Here is a 20,771-nt window from a genome sequence, read left to right on the forward strand (position 1 = left end):
TATAAACTGTGAGGACAGTGTAGGACTTCAAAAGGATATAGACAAGTTGGTAGTGTGGGCAGATATGTAGCAGATGATGTACAATGAGGGAGTAGCATGGGTGGCACAGTGGTTAGCACTGCCACCTCACAGCTCCTCACAGGGCTCGGGTTCAATTCCGACTTTGGTTCTTATATCTGTGTGGGTTTCCTCCCACCTCAAAAATGTGCAGGTTAAGTGAATTTGCCATGAGAAGTGTGGGGGTTACAGGGATAGGGTGGGGGAGAGGACCTGGGTACGATACGCTTGTCAGAGTTGGTGCAGACCCGAATGGCCTCTTCTGCACAGTACGGATTCTATGAAGTGTTGAGGTGATGCATTTTGTTAGGAAGAACATGGAGAGACAATATAACATAAGGGTTACAATTCTTAAGGGGGCGCAAGAGCAGAGGGACCTGGATGCATATATGCATAGATCATTGAAGGTGGCAGGACAGGTGGAGAGAACAATTAACAAAATGTATAGTATCCTGGGGTTTAAGTTTGTTTATTAGTGTCACAAGTAGGTTTATGTAACACTACAGTGAAGTTTACTGTGAAAATTGCAACACTCCAACGCCTGTTCGGGTACACTGAGGAAGAATTTAGCATAGCCAGTGCACCTAACCAGCACATCTTTTGGACTGTGGGCAGAAATCCACGCACACATAGGGAGAACTTGCAGACTCCGCATGCAGGGCCACAAGAGCAAGGCGTTTATGCTGAACATATACAAGGCACAATATCAAAGGGTTGAAAAGGCAGGCTGTTTTCAGCTAGAGATGATGGGAACAAGAGAAAGCAGGAATTTCCATTAAACAAATATTATGAGGTATTTATTATAAATTAGATTTATGTTTACTTACAAGGGTAATGGTTTTCAAAATAATTGAGCCTGGCTTGGAGGGTGTGACTGTTAAGTGGTACTTTAAATTCCTTCCTGAACTGACTGACTGGTTCAGAAAAAAGATGCTGTCTACCTGTTTTTCATTAATCTTTTGTTTTTTTGTAGACCACAGTATTGTGACTCCCCGTCACCTCCACATCCTCCATTTGAAGAAGACCAACTACCTCCTCCTCCTCAGATGTTTGGAGCAGGTCCAGGGCCAGAACAAAACATGATGCCTCCAGGACCCAATGGACCTCCAGAGTCTCCAGGCAGTTTTGGTCCTTGTCCTCCACATAATCTGCCTGTTCCACAAGGTCTGCCTGGACCAGCCATGCCTCCAGGCTTACCTGGACAGCCAGTATTACAAGGCCCACCTGGAACATCAGTTCCTCCAGGACACCCTGGTTTACCTCTTCCACCAGGATTTCCAGGTCCACCAATAAATGCAGGACCAAATGAAGGTCCAGGTCAGATGGGATTTCAGGGAGCCATGATGAACATGCCCATGGAGCATCAGATACTGCCACCACCACAAAGTCAGACCCATCCACAATTTACTGTTGATGCATCTCAACAAATACAGCAAGACATTGCATACCAACAAGATGTCTCATACCCACAAATCCAAAATCCAGTGGACTTCTACAATTCTTACTATTCACAGAAAGTAGTGCATAACTTGGAGCAAGAGAATCATATGGGAGGTATGACATGAATTTATTTTGAAGATACTGTGTAAACTAACAGGCTAGTTTAAAGTAACTGTTGTTCAAGTGAAGCTGATGTTTCTGCAGATGTGTTAAACATTCCCACTATCCTTTGATATAATAAACAGTTTCAAGTGACTGGGAGTTGATGATTCAAACTGTTAAACCATACTTTGACTCAAGACAAAGGAATAGAAAGTAATACTGAATGGCTTAGAATGGCAAAAGATATATTTATTTTAGAAAAATATCTGACAGATTTCTGTGAAGTACCTTACCTGTGTCCCATTAGTAAGTGTCTTAGCAAATTTTATTTTTTTGTGTTTGAATATGCAGATGGCGGTTCAAATTTGGCATCTGAGCAGAGGGATCATCAGTCTTACTTGGGTACAGATGATTCTAGAGACAGTGACACAGAATCGGATGCCAGCAGTTCAGCAGGCCGTAAGCCTACTGTCACTGTTCCAGATTTCCTTCCAGCCAAACAAAAAGCTCTGTTTCTAAGAATTAAGCAGAAGCAACAGGAAGAGGGAGGATCAGACAACAACCAGTCACAGTTGTTGCAGAACAGAGATGAAGGTTGGTCTAAAAATTGCTGTTTATTTAATTGGTTCTGTCATTGAAGGGTGAGTACCATCTTGTATTTCCTGCCCAATATGTATTTCTTTTTATTTGCTGCACCAATTGTTCCTTTTCTGTCCTGAAGATGCTGTTGGAGTTTGGGTACTTGACAGCCACCAGATTCCTAAGTAATCAATCCTGCGTTCATCTGGACACTGTTGGCAAACTAAAGGCAATGTAACTGAGCATAACTGTTCCTTATTCATTCAATCATTGCGTAGAAATAGTTGCAGATGGCTCCATCCTTTGGATGGCCTTTGCTTTAGGTGAATCTGGCTTTGACCTTTCTGTTGACTGCTCTCACCATTGTGCTTGAGCACATCCAGCTTTGATCAGCTCTTTAAAGGATTTGAAAAGGCTTTCTCCCTGTTTGGTTAAAATCCACCAGTTAGGAAGTAGCCTTTTCTAGCCCTCCAGGCCCAACGTCTTCAAACATCTAAAGCTTCCAGGTTTCCAGGCATTGGGATGGCGATGGGGTCAGCATACCTTATCTGTATGTACAAGGGTGCACACTGTGGATGGGTATTGCATCCCCTAGGTTTGAGAAGATTTGGTATGAATCAGCAGTTGAATTTTAATTGCACAAGAAAAAGATTTAGAACTTTTGAGCATTTTGCTTTTAAGTTTTGTTAAATTTGCATTTTGGGCAAGCACCAACAGCTACTGTAAATTAATCTTGGCATCGCTGGTATTTATGCATTTTTAGCTGCTGGCAGTTAATGCTGTCATCTTACCTTAAATCTAATTAGGCTGTTACAACCCTTTTTAGTGATAAACATCCACAGCAGCTGTTTACAGGTTATTTCTTCACTATATGATTTTCCCAAGTGACACTTTTATTCCATGGTTGCTTTTTGATCCAGTATTCATAGGCTTCCTCTTGAGCTCATCTTAACCATTTGGGCAGATAAATGGAACTGTGTACTAAACCACCCAAAGTTGTATGTCTACCAGAATCCATTATTAACTTTCTGCACTGCTTTATATACTTATCATTGAATGTAAATGTTAAAAGAATGTGGAAAAATGTTAATGATCTGCATTATGTGTGGGTGTTCTTTATTCTTTGAAAGAGTTTCAAGTCGCAATCCACAGTGTTTCTTTCTTGCCTGTTACTTGATTCTCTTGGCATGAAACTACTGAACAAACTTAACACTAGGTTTCATTTCTTTTGCTGCTATTTAACTCCTTTTCTGAGCATGTTAATATAGTGACTCTCAACAAGGATCTAAATGAGAGACATTAAAGGGATGGTGTCACAAACATTATCACTATTGTATCAAATTACATCCATGTATACAGTACCAAAAAAAGTTAGCGAAGCGATAGTCATGGCACTATTATATACTTGGAGAATTTTATTAGAAACTGAAAGAACATATGAGGATTAAAGGATTGCCATTATTCCTATATTTAGAATGGGAGATAGAACAAGTCCAGTTAGTTAAAAGCAAAATACTGCGGATACTGGAATCTGATTCAAGGACAGAAAGTGCTGGAAAATTTCTTTTGTTTTAAAGCCGGGGGAAGTTAAATTCTTGTTGGGCAAGGGAAACGAAGGTTGTCATGGGTAAATGAGAATGTAGAACTTGAAATCAAACAGATCAACTATGATCTTATTGAATGCTGAAGCTGGCTTGAGGAGCCAAATGGCCTATTTCCCCAATTTCTTATAATCACCTGTAATAACAGCAAACAACAATATAGAACAATGATGGGGAAATGTTTAAAACTGCATTTAACAGGATGCAGGAAAATGATATTCTGCTAAAAGGAAAGAACAAACAGTTGTGGGACTCCATGGATCAATAAAGACATAAACAAAAGAGGCATACATTAAGTACATAGGCAGCAGAGGAGTGCATTATAAGAGAATATGAAGAGAAGAGTAGGCCACCAAGCCCTTCAAGCCAACTGTTCTGTTTTATTTAGAAGGGAGATAGAACAAGTAGACATGAGAACATTTAATGATGGGATGAGCAATGTATAAGAGCATTTAAATTGGAAAAATAACCAAACTTGAAGGATAAAGTGAAAAGTAAAATATTGTGAATGCTCAACATCTGAAAAAAAAAATAATGCTGGAGATGCCAGCATCTGTGAAGAGTGTATCATTGGTGGTGAAGAAGACAGCAACAAATTACCGCAGCATTTAATCAATTTGCAGAATAGGCAAATAATTGACAAATGGAAGTCTGACATACCAAAATGTACCTCACATTTATCTAGAATGAACACAAAGGTCACTTATTACTTGGAAGGTGCAAGAAAAAGAGTGGCTAAAGTAAACATTGGTCCTTTAAAGGATGAGAAGGGGGATGTAATAACTGGAAACAAGAAAATGGCTGAGGCATTGAACGGGTATTTTGCGTCGTTTTCGTAGTGGATGACACAAATAACATGCCAAAAATTGATGACAAGAAGGCTATAGCAGGTGAGGACCTAGAAACTATCATTATCACGAAAAGTGTAGTGTTGGGCAAGTTAATGGAGCTAAAGGTAGGAAAGTCTCCTGGCCCTGATTGAATGCTCAGGGTACTAAAAGATATGGTGGGGGAAATAGCAAATGCATTGGTGGTAATCTACCAAAATTTGCTGGACTCTGGGGTGGTTCCCACAGATTAGAAAACAGCAAATATGGCACCACTGTTTAAAAAAGGAGGTAGACAAAAGACGGGTAATTATAGGCCGGTTAGCTTAAGTTCTGCAGTAGGGAAAATGCTTGAATCTGTCATCAAGAAAGAAAGTGAGCCATCTGGATATAAATTGTGCCATTGGTAAGACACAGCGTAAGTTCGTGAAGGGCAGGTCATTTTTGACTAATTTGGTGGAATTCTTTGAGAACGTTACATGTGCGGTGGACAGTGAGGAACCTGTGGGTGTCGTGTATCTGGATTTCCAGTAGGCATTTGACAAGCTGCTGCACCGAAGACTGCCACATAAGATAAGGGTGTACGGTGTTACGGGTATTGTATTAGCATGGATAAAGGATTGATTAACTAACAGAAAGCAAACAGTGAGGGTAAATGGATGTTTTTCTGGTTGATGATCAGAGACTAGTGGTGTGCCTCGGGATCAGTGTTGGGTCTGCAATTATTTACAATTTACATAGATGGTTTGGAATTGGGGACCAAGTGTGATATGTCAAAATTCTCAGATGACACTACGATGGGTGGAAGAGCAAAGTATGCAGAGGACGCAAAGTCTGCAAAGGGATATAGATAGTCTATGAGTGGGCGAGGGTCTGGCAGATGGAGTACAATGTTGGTAAATGTGAGGTCATCCATTTTGGTAGGAATAACAACAAAATGCACTAATATTTAAATGGTAAAAAATTACAACATGCTGCTGTGCAGAGGGAACCTGGGTGTCCTTATGCAGGAATCTCAAGATTGGTTTGCAGGTGCGGCAGGTAATTAAGAAGGCAAATGGAATTTTGTCCCTCATTGCTAAAGGGATGGAATTTAAAAACAGTGAGGTTATGTCGTAGCTGTATATGGTGCTGGCGAGGCCATACCTGGACTACTGTGTACAGTTTAGTCTCCTTACTTGAGAAAGGGTATACTGGCATTGGAGGGGGTGCAGAGGAAATTCACTAGGTTGATTTTGGAGTTGAGAGGGTCGGCTTATGAGGAGAGACTGAATAGACTGGGGCAAAACTCATTGGCATTCAGAAGAATGAGGGGAGATCTTATTAAAAACATATAAGATTATGAAGGGAATAGATAAGATAGAAGCAGGGAAATTTTTCCACTGGCAGGTGAAACTAGAACTAGGGGGCATTGCCTCAAAATAAGGAGGAGCAGATTTAGGACTGAGTTGAGGAATTTCTTCACACAAAGGGTTGTGAATCTGTGGAATTCCCTGCCCAGTGAAGCAGTTGAGGCTACCTCATTGAATGTTTTTAAGGCAAGGATAGATAAATTTTTGAACAGTAATTAAGGTTTATGGTGAGCAGGCGGGTAAGTGCAGGCGAGTCCACGAAAAGATCAGCCATGATCTTATTGAATGGTGGAGCAGGCTCACTGGGCCAGATGGCCTACTCCTGCTCCTAGTCCTAGTGTTCTTAAGTCTTGTGGTAGAAGAGCAAAGAGATTCTGAAGTACAGTAATAAAATACATTATTAAATATTGTACAACAGGATGCAAGGCCACCAAAAAACAAACCAAGTCGGGAACAAAATATTAAATTTGTATTGAATCTTGTTTAGATGCCGGTGTTGGACTGCAGTGGGCACAGTAAGAAGTCTCACAACACCAGGTTAAAGTTCAATAGGTTTATTTGGTATCACGGGCTTTCAGAGCACTGATCCTTCATCAGGTGAGCGGAGAGTTGGGTTCACAAACACGGCATATATAGACAGAGACTCAATTGCAAGATAATTGTTGGAATGTGAGTCTTGACAGATAATCAAGCCTTTACAGGTACAGACAATGTTAGTGGAGAGATGGTTAAGTACAGGTTAAAGAGGAGTGAATTGTGTCGAGCCAGAAAAGTTAATAGGATTTTGCAAGCCCAGGCCAAATGGTGGGGGTTACACGTAGTCTGACATGAACCCAAGATCCCTGTTGAGGCCATGCGTTTGGAACTTAGCTGTTCGACGATTCTGCTGTTACGCATCTTGAAGGCCGCCTTGGAGAACACTTTCCTGAATATCGGAGGCTGAATACCCTTAAATACTGAAATGTTCCCCGACAGGAAGGGAACACTCCTGCCTGGTGATAGTCGTGCAGTGTCCGTTTATCCGTTATCATCGTGTCTTCATGGTCTTGCCAATTTACCACGCCTCAGAACATCCTTTTTTGCAGTGTATGAAGTCGACAACATTGGTTGAGTTGCATAGGTGCATACTGTGTACCTAGTGAATGGTGTGCTCACGTGAGATAGTGTCATCTGTGTCAGTGACCTGGCATGTCTTGTAGAGGTTGTTGTGGCACGGTTGTGTGGTATGGTAGTTGCTGTTCTCTTAAAGGCTGGATGGTATGCTGCAAACAATGGTCTGTTTGAGGTTGCACATTTGCTTGAAAGCAAGTAGTGAGGGTGTGGAGATGGCCTTGGCGAGAAGCTCGTCTTCATCGAAGACATGTTCAAGGCTCCAGAGAAGATGTCGTAGTTTCCCTTGCCCTGGGAAAGTACTGGATGAAGAAGGGTACTCTGGTGATCATGCCCTGCGTTTGTCTTCTGAGTTGGTCAGTGAGGTTTTGGGCGGCACGGTAGCACAGTGGTTAGCACTGCTGCTTCACAGCTCCAGGGTCCTGGGTTCAATTCCCAGTTCGGGTCACTGTCTATGTAGAGTTTGCACATTCTCCTCGTGTCTGCATGGGTTTCCTCCGGGTACTCCGGTTTCTTCCCACAGTCCAAAGATGTGCGGGTTAGGTTGATTGGCTATGCTAAGAAATTGTCCCTTAGTGTCCAGGGATGCATAGATTAGAAGGATTAGTGGGTATAGAACCCTACAGTGCAGAAAGAGGCCCTTCAGCCCATCAAGTCTGCACCGAACACAATCCCACCCAGGCCCTACCCCCATATGATACCCACTAATCCCTATAATACGTAGGGATATGGGGGTAGGGCCTGGGTGGGCTTGTGTTCAGTGCAGACTTGATGTGCTGAAGGGCCTATTTCTGCACTGTAGGGTTCTATGATTTTTTCACTGTGGCGCATCAGAACTGTCAATCAATGAGCAGAGCGCCATATCCTGGCCTTACAAGGTGGCCTTTCTCCTCTACGTTGTCTGTGCCTGTAAAGATTTGATTACCCGTTAAGGCTCACATTCCATCATTATCTTGCAATTGAGTCTGTGCCTATATATGCCTTATTTGTGAACACAGCTCTCCACTCACCTGATGAAGGAGCAGAGCTCTGGAAGCTCGTGATTCCAAATAAACCTGTTGGACTTCAACCTGGTGTTGTGAGACTTCTTACTAGACCACATTTTGGTACTTTGTGCATTCCCCGATCTCCATTTTATTAAAAGGATGTCGAGTTACTGCAGAGATTTACAAAGAAAGTACCAGAAATGTGTAGTGTACATTTCAGAAAGTGACTTAGAGGTTGGATCTATATTCACTCAAAAAAAAAGGCTGAGGAATGACATAATACAGATGTTTAATATTTTTAAAAGCTTTGTTAATGGCTTCAGAGAATTAGAAGGTATCGATATAAGATAGTCACCAAGAAATCCAGTACGGAATCCAAAAGAAACTTTTTCACAGTGATAAGAATGTAGAACATGCTACTACTGGGAGTGTTTGAAGCAAATAGTACAGATGCATTTGAGGGAGAAGGGACCAGAGGGGTATTATGACAGATTGAGATGAGAAAAGGTGGGAGAAGGCTGGAGTGAGCATAAACACCCCCGTGGACTAGATTTTTCAAATGGTCCGTTCGTCTGCCATGTAGTTCTAGTTAGACATAGAAAAGATGTTCTCAGGTGGGTGAGGGGGTTGGGGGGGTGGCAGGGGAACCACAATTGGGCCATTAATTCAAGATTATTGCTCATCAATCCAATTAATGATTGAGGGGAATTTTTTTCCAGTGTGTGGTTGGAATGAGGAACGTGCTACCATTTAGAGTGGTGGTGGCAAATTGCATAGATGTTTTTAACAGAGTAAAAGGAGGAATAGAAGAGCATGCAGAGGAATCAAATGACCTATTACTACGTTGTGAATTTTATATAATTAAGTGAATTGCTATATATACATGTTGGACTTGGATGAGACTGCAACAGTTTGCTTCATGGTGCCACATAGTGGTCAGGGCTTGAAACTACATCAGTTCCAGAGCAAAATTGAATGGGAACCATTGTAATGAATAAAATTGTGACAATGTTTGTGCACAGAAGTGTGCCCAGTGTAAAATTTAGTAACATATAGATAAATAGATTATATGATCTGTTAACACTGTGGCTCAATATAATCTAACTTTTTACCCTTTTAGGTTCAGTTTAATCCACAGTTTTAGTTAAAAAGTGAACTTGGTCTCATTTTGTGGAAAGGGACGGTTGTAGTAATCTGTTTGAGGTCACTTAGAAAGTTGTCAAACTGCTCACCTATGACCTAGAAGTGTTCAGCACAATCCATATGCCTTCTATACATCAATATTTATTTGCCTTTAATGGCAGTTTGGATCTATAAGAAACATTTCCCTTCATTATTAATAAATCAAAGGAACAATAAATATTCACGTCACCCTCAGTTTTGATCATCTTTTGTGCTAATATCTTTCCGTTGATGCTGAAGTATGTGACTGTTATGCAGTTTAACACAGCAGTAATGGTTTAATTATACTAGAAACCTTCATTTTGATTCCACTCGCATGGCAACAGTAATTGTGACTAAATTTGAAAATTTAATGCTGCCAATATCATGCTGCTGCACTTCTTACTGACTGTATTTAAAGCAGCATTGGTGATGGAGCAAGTTGTCCTCCAACATCTGATACCACTGAAAGGGAAAACAGTACTTACATTGGTTTCATCTTTGTGTGCCACCTGATAATGGTGGTGCTGCTTACTCGAAATCAGTATTTAAATTTAACTAGCGTTACTTTTATTAATATTTTCAGATGAGACTGTAAATTGGTATTCAAGTGATGAAGAGGAAGATGGGAGCAGTGTAAAATCGATACTGAAAACTCTTAAGAAACAAAGTGAAACCATGAAGAACCAGCAGCCTCCTATAACTGAACAGACATCTTACACGTACTTGGATCCCAGACTTGTGAAAGAAAAACCCCCTGAAAACAAACCTTCAGATCTTCGATTAAGAGCTGACTTACGACAGGGTACAGCTGGAGAAGGCAAAAAAACAGAAATTGTCTCTGCCGATCCAAGATTAGCAAGAGATCCCAGAAAGATGAAGGCACATGAGAATGCCAGTGTAGGCCTTTCTATTAGTGAAAGCCCTAAACATGATCCTCATCCTATCCCAAACAATAAGCAGCAAGGATTGGATGATGATGAAGAGACAGAACGAGAACTGAGGGAGAAACCAGCCATAATACCTTTAGATACAATACCTGGTGTGACCTTACGGGATCCACGCTGTCAGCTGAAACAGTTCAGCCACATCAAGATGGACATCACCCTCTCTAAACCCCACTTTGCAAAACTTGTTGTTTGGACTCCTGAGGACCTCCTTCCACTGCCGTTGCCAAAGCCAGACCCAGTGTCTTCAATAAATTTGCCTCTTCCTCCATTAATAGCTAATCAACGCCTGAATAGAGCCGTTAGTATTATAAGTGACCCTCGTCAGATTGATCCACGGTTATCTTTGCGTTCCAAGGAGAATAGCGCAGTAAAGACTGAGAAGAGTGCAGATTCAAGGGTTTCTTCTGACAGACCTTTAGACCCACGATTGCAAAAGTCAGCAAATCCTAGATTGCAGAAAAGCAGCAGCACAGATACCACTTTAAGAGAGTCCCACATTACACGAGCAGATCCTCGTTTATCAAAAGTAAGTAGTACTTCTACACAAGTGTCAGGAGTGACTGTTAAGATGGACCAGACACTCCCTCCATATGCTCCCAAACTGTCTGCAAGTGGCATTGGACTTGGGTCACCCAGCACATTGCTCAGTGGCATCAGTCTCTATGACCCACGGACCCAGACTTCACAAAGCTTAGTGACATCTGTTTTAACAACGCAAGCAGATTCCTCCAGGGAAGGAGAGCAAGTAAAGAAAAACCTCGTATCAAAAAATCCCACAAAGTCAGAAAATGTTCTATGTGATTCATCATTAGCATATAAATCTTCATTGGTGCAAGAAGGTACAGAGAATACAACTGATCTTGGTGCAGAAAAGTCAGACAGTTACAGACCACAGTTAAAGCCTGAAACATCCCAGGCAGCTGCTACCTCCGCACCTGCAGTGCATAATCTGCCTATCCAGGCTTTAGCTGGCCTAATCAGACCACAGTACAGTGACCCAAGACAAACTAAACATTCTGGACCTCCTAGTCAAGTGGACGAAGAAGATTTAAACAGTAAAAAGGATAAAAAACCACTGAAAGAAATGTTCAAGACTTTTGATCCAACAGCATCACCTTTCTGTTAGCATCCACTCATTAAAAGACTAGTATTCGATCTGTATATGGTAGCTTGTCCTGGTTCTTTAACTTATTTGGCTTGTTGGTAGTGGTTTATTTATTTTTTACTATGTACAGTCTGTTTAACTGTTCAAAGAAATGCATGCAGTGGCACACGCAGACTGTATGACTAATTTTCCTTTGGTCTAAGTACGTAAAAACTACATTTTGAATGAATAATTTTTTATGGTAATAGAAAAATATATATATATGTATAGAGAGAATATACCTGTGACCACATTTAAACTTTCTTCCCGGTGAAGTAATTGTTTTTCCGTGTACTGAAATTGCTGAGTCGCATTCTAAGTTATTTCCTGCTTGGGTATTGTGTGATTATGTATTATCGAAGTAGTACACTGAAAAACTGTATATTGTTTTTAGTACTTTCAAGTAACTACTTTTTGTTGTGAGAGCTAATCTTAAAAAGAAAAATGACTGCCACTTTTATATTGTACAGTTTCAATAATATCACTCCAACGGTATCCTAGTCATAGTCCTAACCAGTCTTTTCTGTTTTTGTTAATCGATCCTGTCATGCGTGCACTGCAGTTTTGTTTTAAATTAGTTGCTTTAATATTTTGTCGCAATCAAGTGTGAAACCATTTGCAGTTAGACACTGTCCATAGATATTGCACTGTACAATTGTTAATGTACTTCAAAAATTATGGGTTTCTTTAGTTTAGCAAATGTAACAGCTGATTATCTGTTTTTGAATTGGCAAATCAATCTGAATCATGACATGATTTACTGAAGATCAATGTACACAATGTATAAAGCATTTATTGTGAAAACCTTTTTGTTTTGTCTAGAATAAGTCTGAAATCTAGTGAACTACTGCTTATCCATTTAATACAAGGAATTAGTGGTGGATTATTGTGCATTAATAAAAGTTTCTGAACTTGTTCTTTATGTATGACACCGTATTTTCATATTGAGCTACTGAGAGTTAGCTTTATAAAGAAAACCTAATGTAAAAGCTTTTTGTACAAATGTATTAAACTCTTTTAATGTATATTTTATATGTATGCTGTAATTTTTAGTTATTTATACAATTCCACATTTAATACTTCAGCCTGATTGCAGTTATTTTAATATTTGGGATCTCTACATAAACATTTAAGATTTAAAAGCTGCCTTAGAATGGAAAAGTACATGACGTGCAAAGAAAATTAGTAATGTAGGAACTAAATTGAAATACTGAATTGAGTAATAAATTAAAATTCATTATGCTTATGTAAGCAAAATCAAATACAGGCTTATACATACTGAACTCACCCAGTTGTGACATTTGCAATGATGAAATATTTAACAGCTAAAATGTAACTTAAACTAATATAAATTTAAAAACTAAAATCAATCATTTCAGCATCGCTCTTAGTTTTTTAACATCTTTTACAGTTTGGGGCAAAATTTAATTGAGCAGTGTGAATGAAACACATTTATATTTACCTAGTGTCTAAAAATCTTAAAACATTCTCCATCATTACATGAACTGATCTGATTTTTGTGTACACTGATACACAGCAGTGATCCTGTGTTAGGCCATCCATGCAGAGATTAAGCTTAGGAGAAACATTGGTTTCAGTCGAAGTTTTTTGCAGATTATCTGAATATAGTAATTTGTAATCTCGTGTTTTAAATTACTTCGATTAAAATGTATGTACACCATGTAGTAAGTATGTAAATTGTCCACCTGTAAGATCAGACCCATTTTGAAACTTTCAATTTTTGCATTTATTTTCAGGAATGAAAAGTAATAATTCTGATTTTATTTGCATTTAAGATTTCTAGCACATACAGTGTGTTGGTTTATATCAGATATTTTACGTCCTCAACACATTGAATAACAGCGAGTCTTAACTTCAACTAGTAGAGGAAAAAATTGCCAAGAGCTACTACCTAAACACCAGCTTTTGCTGAAAGACAGTAGCTACTGGTATGGCCTAGAAATGCAAGGAAGAGGAGGGAGAAATTGGTCATGCTTTTGGTTCTTGATTGCTGTTTTTCTTGATCCCTGCTATATTTGATTCATTCAGGAAAATAGGGTGAGGACAAACTTGATGTGGAGGAGAAAAGAATCGGTTGTACGTCGGAGATGTTTCTCAGGTGGGAGCAGAGTTCTCATAAAGATACAGTGAAGAAGCCAGAATAGTTTTTGCCTTAAATCTGAGGATAAAAGGTGAATGGTTGCCCAATTATCTGTGGTATTTATTCATGGGAAACAGGAGTAGAAATAGGCCTCCACGCCTGTTCTGCTATACAGTTTGATTATGACTGACCTACATGTTCTGCACTTTTATAAGGAAACAGTAGCATGGTAGTAATATTACTATTCGGAATAATTCAGAGGGCTCATAAATTCAAATTTCATCACAACAGGAAATATAAATTCAAATAATTGATAAATGTGAAATTTACAAAAAGTCTCATTAATCATGAAAATGGTCTTGATTGTTGTAAAAACATGTCTGCTTCATTAATGCTCTAATTTTCCATTAATGAGAAACCTGCCATCTTTACCCAATCTGGTTATGCATGACTACAGGTCCACAGTAATGTAGTTAACTATTAACTGTTCTCTGAATAGGGTGAGCAAGCTGCTCAATTATAGGAAATTGCTACAGATAGAAGCATCAGATTGTACTGAAACTACCTGGACTGCAGTGCTTCAAGAATGATGTGGGTATGCCGGCGTTGGACTGGCGTAAACACAGTAAAAAGTCTGACAACACCAGGTTTTAGTCCAACCTATTTATTTGATAATATACTCGCAAGCTTTCGAGGGGTTACCCTCTTCGTCAGGTGAATGGAGAGTTCTCCATTCACCTGACGAAGAGGGTAACCCCTCGAAAGCTTGCGAGTATATTATCAAATAAATAGGTTGGACTAAAACCTGGTGTTGTCAGACTTTTTACTGTGCTTCAAGAAGGCAGCTCACTGCCATCTTGCTAAGGACAGTTAATGGGTGGGCAATAATTGCTGGCCTCACCATGATGCTGACAAGCCAAGACTGCATTTTTAAAAAATCCTGATTCCCTTAATCCCCCAAAATATATCAATCCCAGTCTTGAATATAGTCTTTGAGCAATCACTACCCTCTTAGATTGAGAACTCCAAAGATTACAGCCTTCTGCGTGGGGTTTTTTCAGATGTTGTATGACTCTATTTCTAGATGCTACAGCCAAGAGGAAAAAAACCTCTTGGCATCTACCCTTTTAAGCTCTCCAAGAATTTTCTACATTGAAATCACCTCTAGTTCTTCTAAACTTCAGAGAGCATAGGCGTACTCAATTTCTCCTTGTAGAAAAACCATTTGCCCCAGGTTTCAGTGTACTAAACCTTTTACAATCCACTCATAGAGTTGATGAGCTTTACACCCTAAGGCGTTGTTCAGCGTGGCCAGGGACTTCAACCAGGCCAAGCTCAAGCATGTCCTACCAAGATACTACCCACACATCTGTTCCACCAGAGGCCCAAACATCCTTGACCACTGCTACACAAAGCATGTCTACCGCTCTTATTGCCCACCACAGTTTGGCAAATCAGACCACAAGATTGTGCTGCTGCTCCCAGTTTACAAGCAAAAACTGAAGCGGGAGAATCTGATAAATAAAGTCATGGAATGGAAAGATATGGACTCCAAGTGCAAATGGTTTTAGTTTAGGCTGGCATCACGATTGATACAGGCTTGGAGTGCCAAAGGGCCTGTTCCTTTTCTGTACTTTGTTCTATGTTCTTTTGATTTGAGGAATCAGATGGTCTCATGAGATTGAGTTAGTGGATTGGTCAATATTTAAGAATTCAGCGACCAACCTGAATGAATTCACCACCACAATAACACTTCATTAGCAAGTACACAGAAGATTGTGCACAAAATGAAATCTGTTTCTCCCAACCAGTGACCACTGCTTGCTGAAATCCAGATCTGAGGTGTTCAAGTCAGGTGATACTGACCTATGTAAGAAATTCAGGTACGATCTACGAAGAACTATCAAAGATGCCAAGAGACGTTACTGGAAAGCAAGAGTCCCAGGCTAGCCACACGGACTCCCACTGACTTTGGCAAGGTCTGCAAGACATAACAGGCTACAAGATAAAAGTATTTAGAATCACTGGCACCAATGCGCTCTTCCCCAATGAGCTCAATACATTCTGTGCCTGTTTTGAGCAAGAATACACAAGATGGTATGGGCCTGGAATGTGTTGCCAAGTGAGGTGGCTGAGGTAGGAATTTAGTAACATTTAAGACTTATGTGGATAGACACACGAACAGGCAAGGCATGGAGGTATACAGGTAGTTGGTCTGGAGAAGACAATGTGATTGGTGCAGGCTTGGTGGGCCGAAGGGCCTGTTCCTGTGCTGTTCTGTTTTTTAATGATGAGACGGACACAGGAAAGAGAGAATCTGGTGAATTGGTGCAATGACAATCTCTTCCTCAATGTCACAAAAACAAAAGAAATAATCATTGACTTCATGAGGTGTAATGGAGGAAATGCCCCTATCTACATCAAAGGGGATGAAGTGGAAATGACCAAGAGTTTCAAGTTTCTCGTTTCTCGTGACCCTGATCACCAACCTGTCCAGATCGCATCCATTCCTATGCTATATTAAGAAAGCACACCAATGCCTCTACATTCTCAGGAGGCTAAGGAAATTTGGCATATCTGCTCTGACTTCAACTTTTACAGATGCACCATAGAAAGCATCCTTTCTGGATGTACAACAGTTTGTATGGCTCCTGCTCTGTCCAGACCTGCTGAGTTTTCCAGCATTTTCTGTTTTTCATATTCTTGCTTGGTGTGCACTTTATTTTCTCATTTGCTGATTTCTGTCCAAGGACTTCCAATTCTCAGGTTTGCTGTTCTTTTTGCCAGCATTGTAAGCTTTTAATTGATTGCTATTCTTAGCATTTCTAATATAACCATGTTTGAACCATTTTCCTAGTGAACTTTATAATTCCTCAACAAGGCAATTTTGAGAATTATGAATTCACTTTGGCAGAGACATTGCAGAAAAGAATTAAAACAACATACACCAATACCAGTATGCTACTCTTTGTCAACTGGTTTGTCAATGCAGATGTATGGTGTTTGTATCTTGACGAGGGAGTTCATGTGAAAATCTGCAGTGGGATAGGTGAGCCATGTGAAAGTCTGCAGTCATTGGTGAGACTGGAAGATCCACTGCTGGAAAACTTGCATTTGAAGGTGGGGGAGGGGAAGAGGTGTCTGCCTTGTCAAACTACTTCAAAATCTTGCATATTTAAGGGGCTCACATCTTTTAAACTCCAGTGAATATAGATACAACTTATTCAGCCTTTCATCCCAGAGCAACCCTCTCCTCCCAGGGACTAATCTGGTGAACCTTTGCTGTACCATCCACAATCCTTCCTTAAAAATGGAGACCAAACTGGACACTTTATTTCAGGTGTGGTCACTCAAGTAAAACAGTAAAGTTTTATTACAATCCCCTTGCAGTAAAGACCAACATCCCATTTGCCTTTCTAATTGCTTTAGCTATTTGCTAACTGTTTGAATTTCTTGAACAAGTACACCAAGTCTTTCTGTACATTAAATATTGATGTTTCATGCCTTTTAAAAATATTCAGCTTTCACTGGCATGGATTGAGAATTGGTTAATGGAGAGTAGGAATAGATGGGTCATTTTCAGGTTAGCAGGTTATGACTAGGTGGGATACCATAAGGATAAGTGTTTGGGCTCCAGCTGTTTACAACCTATATGTGGTATCTTGAGTCCACAAATAAGCTGTTGTGTTAAAAGAAGGATCTTTTTATGAACAAATGACGAAGTTTAACAAAATAGTAATAAAGAAAACAGGAGCACTACAGAACAGGTTTAGACCTGCGGGACTTTCTTGCAGGCTGAAGCCGTGCCCAATGCCCATACGTGCTTAGAAGAGAGAGACTTATAAGAACACTCTGTAACACTTCTTCCCCTAGCCCCTTAAATTTCAATTCCCCCATCAAGACAGAAATACAACAAAAGTAATGTCTTAACTATACGAAAGTCTGACAGGAGAGTTGCTCAATACCACTGGTGAATCTTGTGATCATTGATCTGGAATCCTAAGTGAAGAGGTAGATTGAGAATCTGTATATGAATGTTCCACTTGCACTACCCAAGCAGAGTCAACTGGCAAACCTGGAATTACAAGAACCATTTCCTGGTGAATGTTCACAGCCAGATTCTGCTATCAGTAACAGTTGCTGGCTCTGAAATTTTACCTGACGCAACGTCATAGCAAAACTGAATATGGTCTTGGTGCCTGCCAACAACTTTTCCATTATGCAGTTTCATGACCCAAGATACTGGACCACTTTGATTTTGATTTATTATTGACACGTGTATTAGCATAGAGTGAAAAGTATTGTTTCTTGCATGCTATACAGACAGAGCATACTGTTCATAAAAGAGGAAATGAGAGAGTGCAGAATGTAGTGTTACAGTCATAGTTAGGGTGTAGAAAAAGATCAACATAATGCAAGGTAGGTCCATTCAAAAGTCTGATAGCAGCAGGGAAGAAGCTGTTCTTGAGTCGGTTGATACATGACCTCAGACTTTTGATTCTTTTTCCCACCAGAAGAAAGTGGAAGAGAGAATATCGGGGGTGCGTAGGGTCTTTAATTATGCTGGCTGCTTTGCCGAGGCAACTGGAAATGTAGACAGATTCAATGGATGGGAGACTGGTTTGCATGATGGGCTACATTCACAACCTTTTGTAGTTCTTTGTGGTCTTGGGCAGAGCAGGAGCCATACCAATCTGTGACAGAACCAGAAAGAACGCTTTCTATGGTGCATCTCTAAAAGTTGGTGGGAGTCATAGCTGACATGCCAAATTTCCTTAGTCTTCTGAGAAAGCAGAGGCATTGGTCGGCTTTCTTAACTATAGTGTCGGCATGGGAGGGGACCAGGACAGGTTGTTGGTGATTTGGATACCTAAAAACTTGAAGCTCTGGACCCTTTCCACTTCGTCCTCATTGATATAGACAGGGGCACGTTCTGCTCTACGCTTCCTGAAGTCAATGACAATCTCCTTCATTTTGTTGACATTGAGGGCTAGATTATTGTTGCCACACCAGTTCACCAGATTCTCTATCTCATTCCTGTACTCCGTCTCGTCATTGTTTGAGATCCGATCCACTACAGTGGTATCATCAGCAAACTTGAACATCAAGTTGGAGAGGAATTTGGCCACACAGGTATACAGGTGTCTAAGGAATAGAGTAGGCGGCTGAGAAAACAGTCTTGTGGGGTACCGTTGTTGAGGTTGGTTGAAGTGTTGGTTTAAAATTATTCCTGGTAACCACGTCTGGTTACCACCAATGTTTTTGATGTAAACCTGACCATCCAGTTTGAACCAAATCTCTTTGGCATGATAGAAACAGAGAAACTAGAAGCAGGAGTAGGCCATTCAGCTCTTCAAGCCTATTCGCCATTCATCTTGAGCAAGGCTGATCATCAAATTTGATAGCCTGATCCCCCCTTCCTCCCATATTCCTTGTGGGTGGCATGGTAGCACAGTGGTTAGCACTCCTGCTTCACAGCTCCAGGGCCCTGCGTTCGATTCCTGGCTTGGGTCACTAGTCTGTGAGGAATTTGCACATTCTCCCTGTGTCTGAGTGGGTTTCCTCCGGGTGCTCCAGTTTCCTCCCACAGTCCAAAAATGTGCGGGTTAGGTTGATTGGCCAGGCTAAAATTGCCCCTTAGTGTACTAGAATTTTTAGGTTAGAGGGATTAGCGGGTGGGATATGGGCGTGGGGCCTGGGTGGGATTGTAGTCAGTGCAGATTCGATGGGCTGAAGGGCTTCTTGGGGTTCTATGATCCCTTTAATTCCAAGAGCCATATCTAATTTCTTGAAATCACACAATGTTTTGGCTTCAACTACATCCTGTGGTAGTGAATTCCAAATGTTTACCACCCTCTGGGTGAAGAAAATTCTCCTCACTTCAGTTCTAAAAGGTTTATCCCTTACCCTCAAACTACAACCCCCTAGTTCTTGACTCCCCCACTATTGGGAACATTCTTTCTGAATCTACCCTGTCTAACGCTGTTAGAATTTTTTCTCGTATTCCTCCTGCTTCTCTTGTCTCCTGCTCGCTTTTGCTCCAGGTAAGACTTCAGCTTTCTACCTAGCAACAATTCTATTGGGGAGAACACCAGCGTGGTTTGTGGCATGATAGAATACTGGAATAGAGACCTTGAGAGTTTTGTCTTTAAACAGTCACTTGCCAATCTCTTCAATCCCTCCTTCAAAATTTAAGCAGCTTTCTTCCAAACCAGTTGAAGCTGGATGAAGCAGCTCAGAATGTACATGACATAAGTCATTCTTTTGCATGAATTCCTGAGACACCTTGCTTGTAAATGTCGTGCTGATATCTTAAACAAGTGAATCCTGTAAGCCAAGTATTGTGAAAATTGGATGTAGCTTCTCTATTGTCACAAGAGCTGTAATGTTACTCATGATATGTGCTTCCAAACATTTTGAAATCGCATCTACAATGACCAAAAATATGTGATTCATGAAAAGTTCCCGTAAAGTCCAGTGCAGTCTAGACTACAGCTGATCAAGCCACTCTCAAAGATGAAGTGGTGCTGATTTATCTGTTTAAGTTTATTTATTCGTGTCACAAGTAGGCTTGCATTAACACTGTAATGAAGTTACTGTGAAAATCCCCAAGTCACCACACTCTGGTGTCTGTTCGGGTACACTGAGGGAGAATTTAGCATAGCCAATGCACCTAACCAGCATGCCTTTCAGAGAGAAATTTGGAGCACCCAGAGGAAACCCATGCAGACATGGGAAGAACATGCAGACTCCACACAGACAGTTCCCAAGCCAGGAATCAAACTTCTGGCACTGTGAGGCAGCAGTGCTAACCGCTGTGGCACAAGTGGAACACGACTTCACCCTGCGCTCCAAATCCAGATCCATATTAGGTCACCAAACGTACAACCTGATTACCGTCAAGAGGCACCTGGATAGGCCTCATGAATTTCATCCATGACTTGCAAACAACCAGGGGCTGGAACGACCACTTTCGACCCCCACATTTAACTCATCTTTGTAATTCATATGAGGTTTCAACCCACCATCTTTTGTGTTAGTTGACCATTCTTGCATCAGAAATCTTCTAACTTGCGACAGAATAGGATCTCTGTCCATCCACTGCTTGATTTGCTTAGCATTCACTGGAGATTGGACAAGTCTTTCTAGTAAGAAAATCATCTCAGGAGGACATAATACTTGGGTTGACAAATCCGGTAAAGGGAGACGATGGTCCAGTGGTATTATCATTAGACTATTAATGGGCAGCATGGTAGCACAGTGGGTAGCACTGCTGCTTTATACCATTAGGGGCCCAGGTTTGAATGCTGACTTGGGTCAATATCTGGGTGGAATTTGCACGTTCTTCCCGTATCTGCATG

At 40.7% G+C, this 20,771-nt stretch overlaps 1 protein-coding gene across 4 annotated transcripts in view; it reads left to right on the forward strand.

Moving 5' to 3' along the window:
* The window catches only part of zc3h6 (zinc finger CCCH-type containing 6), a 53,671-nt gene extending 41,337 nt beyond the window's left edge, over positions 1-12,334 (forward strand). For all 4 annotated transcript variants that reach the window (XM_080192949.1, XM_080192952.1, XM_080192950.1 and 1 more), the window contains 3 exons: positions 1,031-1,611; positions 1,951-2,193; positions 9,802-12,334. In XM_080192949.1, the coding sequence (XP_080049075.1) occupies positions 1,031-1,611; positions 1,951-2,193; positions 9,802-11,291 (2,314 nt within the window). In that variant the 3' untranslated portion in view covers positions 11,292-12,334. The remainder of the gene's footprint in view (positions 1-1,030; positions 1,612-1,950; positions 2,194-9,801) is intronic.
* Positions 12,335-20,771: the final 8,437 nt, after the last annotated feature.

The sequence above is a fragment of the Carcharhinus amblyrhynchos genome, chromosome 7, assembly GCF_965287045.1.
Source record: "Carcharhinus amblyrhynchos chromosome 7, sCarAmb.v2.hapA, whole genome shotgun sequence".
Classification (NCBI taxonomy): domain Eukaryota; kingdom Metazoa; phylum Chordata; class Chondrichthyes; order Carcharhiniformes; family Carcharhinidae; genus Carcharhinus; species Carcharhinus amblyrhynchos.